Source organism: Mus caroli, chromosome X (assembly GCF_900094665.2).
Source record: "Mus caroli chromosome X, CAROLI_EIJ_v1.1, whole genome shotgun sequence".
Classification (NCBI taxonomy): domain Eukaryota; kingdom Metazoa; phylum Chordata; class Mammalia; order Rodentia; family Muridae; genus Mus; species Mus caroli.
Genome location: NC_034589.1, coordinates 140,140,355 through 140,146,907, shown reverse-complemented (window position 1 = coordinate 140,146,907; position 6,553 = coordinate 140,140,355). Strand labels below are relative to the sequence as shown.

The window sequence follows — 6,553 nt, the reverse complement described above, 5'->3', positions numbered from 1 at the left end:
TTAAACTGGAACATTCCTAGCATGGTAGAGTAAAGCAATGGTCCTCAACTTTCTATTGCCATAGAACCCTTTACAAACTTAAAAAAAATTACATAGGTCCTTTAAAGCAGAAAAGGTACATTTGCTTAGACACAAAATATTGCTTTACAATGATTTGGTTAGGAGGAAGGAGTAGGAACAGCTGCAACTGTGCGGATGATGTGTGATAAAGGTTGGACTAAGTCACAGGACCAAGGACAGGAATCATGAGTGATCTAGCTGAATGTGACCAATAGATTTTGTCACAAATTAAAATTGACAAATATGGGAAAGTCATGAGTCTAGGTTAACATCCCACATTCCAGTTTGGAGATAAACAGACTTCAGAAGGAGGGATGGATTCAGTTTGGAAAATGCTGAGTCAACGGTGCTTTTGGGACATCAAAGTAAAGGAGTTAGTGAGGAAGCCGAATATGCTCTTCACACACGAGGGCTCTTGCCCTGACACTCTACAGACACTTAAATCTCTGTGTAATGCTTTTATATTGAGAAAATAATATTCTCCATTTGTAGAAAGGGACCAGAGATGGGAGAAGAAATCAAACTTCACACACTCAAAATCATTTTGCATTTTTTAAACTAAAAGAATAGACTTTTATTAAGCGCTGTAAGTTTCTTTCCATCAGCATTAACAGAACAACAGATCAAATTCCATCACAGAACTCCTGAGACGTTCTCATTCCTTTCTGAGACATTTCCATTAAGTCCTGCATTTTCCCCCAAGAAGCATCCACTCAAACTTACATTAATAAACTATGGAGCTTTTGTGGTGAGGTGGGCCAAAAGGCAGGGAACTTGGAATCTGGGAGTGGCAAAGAGAAATACGCATTATCCATCCACTAAACACACTGTCAAGAGCACAGGAAAAAAAACAACAACAAAAGAATTTCTTACTTTTGTCAATAACATCATTTATCAGGGAGCACTAAAAAATCACTGACTCTTTGCAGTTAAAGTTTTTTTTGTTGTTTTTTTTTGTTTTTTGTTTTTTTTTTAATCTAGTACGTTAGTCTAAAAATAGAATAAAATAAAATGCAGGAGGAAAATCCCTTCTGGGAAGTAATTAAAATGAATTCATCAGATCTGGCAGGGTTATGAGAGATTAATAAAATCTGAAATATTTCACTTGCTTCATTTACATGAAAATTCACTAGCCATTATTTACTACCCACACGGACAAAAACGTCATCTCTAAAAGTACAGGGACAATGGCAAAAGCTGAAATGGGCACCCCAGCAGAGGGGATGTTTTTGTTTGCATTTAACATAGAAAAGATGATTTTTGTAAAAAGTGACATTTTCTTAGAACATCAAAATATCCTCAGACAATATTGAAGATAATCAGCAATAAAAGGGGAATAGGCGCACTGAGCTATCTGTACCAGCAGACTACATTGATACGAAAGAGAACATTAAAAAAGAAGCCAGAGAGATGGTAAGGAGAAAACTGAGGGGACACACAATGGAAGAGTGAAAACTTATCCCCCAAAACCCCAAGAGTATTTAGGAAATATGCATCTGAAAGTGAAGAGGAAGAATGGTTAAACCTTTAGTAGAATTAGACTAACTACTTTAAACTGTGGTCTACTTGTACTGTCATTTCAATGGGTGGGGGTGATTAGAGGCTCAAAGGGTGGCACTGTATACCCATAGGGGCCTTCTAAGGTTTCAAAGGACTGAATCATCATACCCAAAGGGCTACTCTTATTCTTTCTATCCTACATAAGCATTTTTTTGTATCTCCTCCCCCCAATACTTGTCTGTTTTTTTTTTCTCTCTCTCTCTCAGTAATGTAAGTATTAGGGTAATTTGGCCAACAATGTCAGAAAATCCAGATGGAGACAAAAAGCAAATGTCCCTAGCCAAAGAAAGTGCCATTTTAGGGGGCTTCAATATGCCTGAAGTCCTACCTATGTACAGTAAAAATGATTTAAATAATAGAAGTCTGTCAGGATCAGTCACTTAAAAAGGTAGGAGTTACAGGCTGACCCAAAGATACACAGGCAGAAGAACTGCAAGACCTTAGCAATCAGTGGCTGCACAAAACCAGTTTAAGGTTCTGTTTTTGTTTTTGCTGTGTCCCTACATGGTAAAGCAGTCATTTCTGGGGATTCCAAGATGACTTTGTCCAAGAGCAGCCAGTGAGAATCAGAAGTAGAACCTCAAGTAGGTACAGCAAAGGCCCCCAACTTGTCTTCCAATTAGAAAATGTTCATTTATCAGTAACAAACCTGGCTTTTAAATTGTGTGTTTTGGTGGGTACACTGAAATATAGGAACATAATCCTTTATAGTTCTTTCTTGTAACTTCCCAAACCCCAAATGCTCAATCAAAACAAAATTCAAAGTTGTTTCATCCTGGGCCAGGCTAGGGAGAAGCAGAGGCTTGTGGAAGGGAGAAAAGCTTGTCTTTTGGCAAACTGGAATCATTTCTGTCAAAGCAGCAACTTTACCTCTCACAGTGAATGGTTCTAAAGGAAATCTTCCTGTTGTGAGAAGGACATAAGAGTTAACAATACTGTCATCTGACTGTGTCAGATAGACTTACAATGCACAGAAACAGCAACTGAAGATACTCTAACATTTAACTCCAAGTACTTCCTAGCCAATATCTGTCCATATAGGTAACCATTCACTCACTCAGTGATTCTGGTTACTTTTAGAGCTCCAAAGGATTCATCCTTCTGTGGCTTAGCTATCTATATTTTCTATGAATTTGTTCCCTTACTGGATATAAAAGGCCTAACCTTCAAGGTATTGTGAAAGGATGAGTAGGTCCAAGATCAGAAAGGGAACCAAATCAGGGGAGCTCTTTCAAAGAGGAAGTGTTGTATACTTTTTTCTTCTTATTCTTCTTATATATGGCATGGAACATACTCTTGCCATCTTTATTAGGCTTATTTAAGAAATGTCTGGGCAAGGGGCAAAGCATATCAGGGCTCCTATCCCCTGAAAATTGTGAGTTTTCTTAAACTGGGTTAGACTTGGGTTAAATATCCCAAGACATTTAGTTTCTTGAGACGAATGGGCAGACAGAAAACATAGCCTCTGGTTGTCTGGAAAAAAATCACCAAGGATCTATTGTAAGTTAAGATGCATGGATTTTTTTCCCCCAAAATAGAGGACCCTGCTAGGAGTCTAGTCAGTTATATTCTTGAAGAAATGATATTTCTTGGGCAAGAATATCAAAGTCCAAAAGGAGATGTGTGTGGCTAGAAGCCTCAATTCTTGAATGAAGATACACTACTAGTTTATTACAAGCCTTGTTTCCATCCCTTGTATTTGGGCTGCCCAAAATGAGGGAAACTGGAAATCAAGGTTTTCGTAAGATTATCTCCAGCAAGGAGGAAGAGCCTTTTTATCCTGGGTAGATCTTGGCCCCACAGGGACTGAGAATCTTTTATAGGATGCCTCTCAAATCCCTGGCCAAGTTCTTTGACATCTTCCTTGCAAAGCAAATGAAAAGATCCTGTAGTCAAAATGTCAATGAATAAATGAAACAATCTAAGCATGTAAAATCAAATTGTCAAATTTCCTCACATCTCCCCACCCCATCATTCCAATGTGAGTTTTCCCTCCTTGGATTCATGTCAGTTAGTTCTTGCCAGAAGCCAATTTGATCCTGGAGTTCCAAAAAGACATTTCTTCCAAATTGGCTGAAAGCCTTTTCAAATGGAAATTACCTCCGATCCCTTTTCTATCTCCAGACCGTCATAAAAAATGTGCAACTCTTCCCAATCCCATCTCAACCTCCTGTTTGCACCATATGGGATGTGAGGGCTCTGTTCAAAGTGAAGTATTTGTTGTTCTGAACAGGCAATCTCTGGAAAGTACTCTGTGTCTGATTTAGAGTGGCCCATCTTCTCATAACTGTGATAGGCTGTGACTTAGTAAGGATTTCAGATTTAAAGTATGGTCTTTTGAAACCCACCATTCCATAGCAGTGGAAGCATTTCTGGGAAATTCAGTAAATCTTCTGGAACTTTACCATGTATGTATGTGTATATATATCTGTATACACACATTTATATATATAAAATATGTATAGATAAATAGATCTGTCTCTTATATAAAGGGTATGTGTATGCATATAGATACACATGTTCATATATACACCCACACACACACCTATACACATGTACACACACATAAAGTCTTTGAGTCCCTTTTGTACTCAGTTTCATAACATTAATTCCCACCCTTTTAGAGTGTGGGCAGCAGAGAGTGAACTGCACCATAGCTTCTATTTTATAAACAATGCACTGGTTGGGAGGCAGGAAAAATCTGCCCAGTACTTTTCGGACTCACTTGAATCTCCCAGTACAAAGGCCATTGTAGTTTTTTAAAGTGTATAAAATAAAAAAAAAAATAACCCAAACCAACACTATCTACTTCCCTGAAAACATCTACCTATCTGATTGTCAGGCCAGAGCTAGAGGTGGTATACAAAATCCTGGGGTAGGTGGGTTAGGGGAGAGAGTAAGGAGGATACTGATTAGGTATCAAGGTTTCATTACCTTAAAGGCGAAAACCAGGAACCCATAGGCAGCTTATCTTTCAACCCCATATTTTTCATACAAGTTTATAAATGAGCTATCACATTCAATACTCAGAAAACCAAAGCCAGAACTTTTCCACAGGACTCATGTAATAATATCTCCTTTCTAACAGTTACTGCCTCACTAGACTTCAGTAGGTACAAAGAAAATATTGGTGCCGTATATTTGAGAATTGGAGCTTAGTCATCATTAACCAGAAACCTCCTAGGTTCTAAGTCTGGAGCCAGAGAAGATGGGGACGAAAAGGTGGATATAATACATAAATATCTACTGAAAATCTAGGGTAGGCCTAGGGTAAAGATTTCTATCCTCCTCTAACTTGGGCCTAGAATCAGAAAAGTATTGTTTTCTCCTCCCCCTGACAAGTGCAACCATCTTCAGCTTATCATTCCTCTTTCTGTTGGGCCACAGCTTCCAGCTCTTGCTCTTGTACATGATTCTTCTCTCCATTCTTCACAGGGAGGCAGTGGTCATCGCTATTATTACACTCATTACTGTCTCTGGATAAGGTGCACTGGGATGGAGCTGGAAGGGGATCGCTCTTCTCCTCCACAATCAATGTGCCATTGTTTCCATTCACCTGCGAGCGGGCCCGACTCTGATGAAGCTCCACGGATTTGGAAATTACATCTGAAGAGCCCTGTCGGAAACAAGAGATACTTGATGGAAATGGTAATCCCAAACTGGCTGGGTTTCTCCAGGCATGTTCACAAAGTAGCCTGAGAAAGTCTTTGGAAATAGCAGACAGCCTACAAGTCAGGCCTACTGATACTGTCCTAAGAACTGCAATCCAGCAGCAATGAAGATACAATGATGACACAACTCACATAGCTTTAAAACATAATGTTATTTTGTTTTGAGACAAGGTATCCCTGGTTGTCCTGGAACTCCTTCTGTAGACCAGGCTGGCCTCAAACTCACAAAGATGCACCTATCTCTGTCTCCCAAGTGCTGGGATTAAAGGTGTAGGCCACCAAAGCCAGGCAATTTGCTGAAATTTTTATAATATTTAACTAAAAATTAAACTCCTTTCATGAAACAACAACAGTAAGAAATAGTAAATGTTCAAATGTCTCTTCTGGCCTTGTTATTCAGGTGACTTGTTGAAGAAAGAACTTGAATCTAAGCAATATGAGACAATTACAACATTAGCTAAGAGTATGCCTTTGGAGTCGAAATTCTATTTGAAACATTATCTGTAGTTATTCACTTAAGTGCGCCCCCCTCCCCGTTCCAAACAAATCCAAGTGGCCATGTGAGTAGCAGCTATTCCAAAGTGTCAAGCTTTCAGCTTCTTAGTTAGAATAGTGAATTTTTCTCTTCTCTCTCACATCACTAAAATGATTAAAAATAACACAAAAAGGAACATTAAATAGTTGGATTTGTTTATCATTTTTATTTCAAGAGAGGGTCTCACTATGTATCTCTGGCTGTTCCTAGAGCTCACTATATAGAGCGGGCTTGCCCTGAACTCACAGAGATCTACCTGCCTCTGCCTCCTGAGTGCTGGGATTAAAGGTGTACACCCTATTCCTGGATAATTGTTGGAATTACTGTTGATAGAGTGAAGTATGGCTGTATATAGAAGACTAGATTTTGGATTGATATCTGATAACAGCTTGGCACACAACTTTAATACCAGCAGGTGGGAGGCAGAGGCTAGTGGATCTCTGTGAGGCCAGCCTTGTCTACATAGATAGTTCTAGGCCAGCTAGGGTTTTATAGTGAGATCCTGTTTCAAAGGAATAGAGAAAGGGAGAGAAGAGAGTGGAAAGTGACAAAGAATGACAACTGATATCTACTTCTGAACACCGCATAAATATGTATTCACATCTGCACATATGTGAACATACACACAAATAGGTGAAAGCTGGTGATGTAACTCAGTGATAAAGCATTTTCCTAGCATGTGCAAGGCCCTGGGTTCAAGCTCTAGGAACACACACACACACACACA

General features: G+C 39.1%; 1 protein-coding gene across 2 annotated transcripts in view; it reads right to left on the bottom strand.

Moving 5' to 3' along the window:
- Window positions 1-609: 609 nt before the first annotated feature.
- Window positions 610-6,553, bottom strand: part of Fam120c (family with sequence similarity 120C) — a 121,210-nt gene continuing 115,266 nt past the window's right edge. For both annotated transcript variants that reach the window (XM_021152990.2, XM_029473215.1), the window contains exon 16: window positions 610-5,236. In XM_021152990.2, the coding sequence (XP_021008649.1) occupies window positions 4,982-5,236 (255 nt within the window). In that variant the 3' untranslated portion in view covers window positions 610-4,981. The remainder of the gene's footprint in view (window positions 5,237-6,553) is intronic.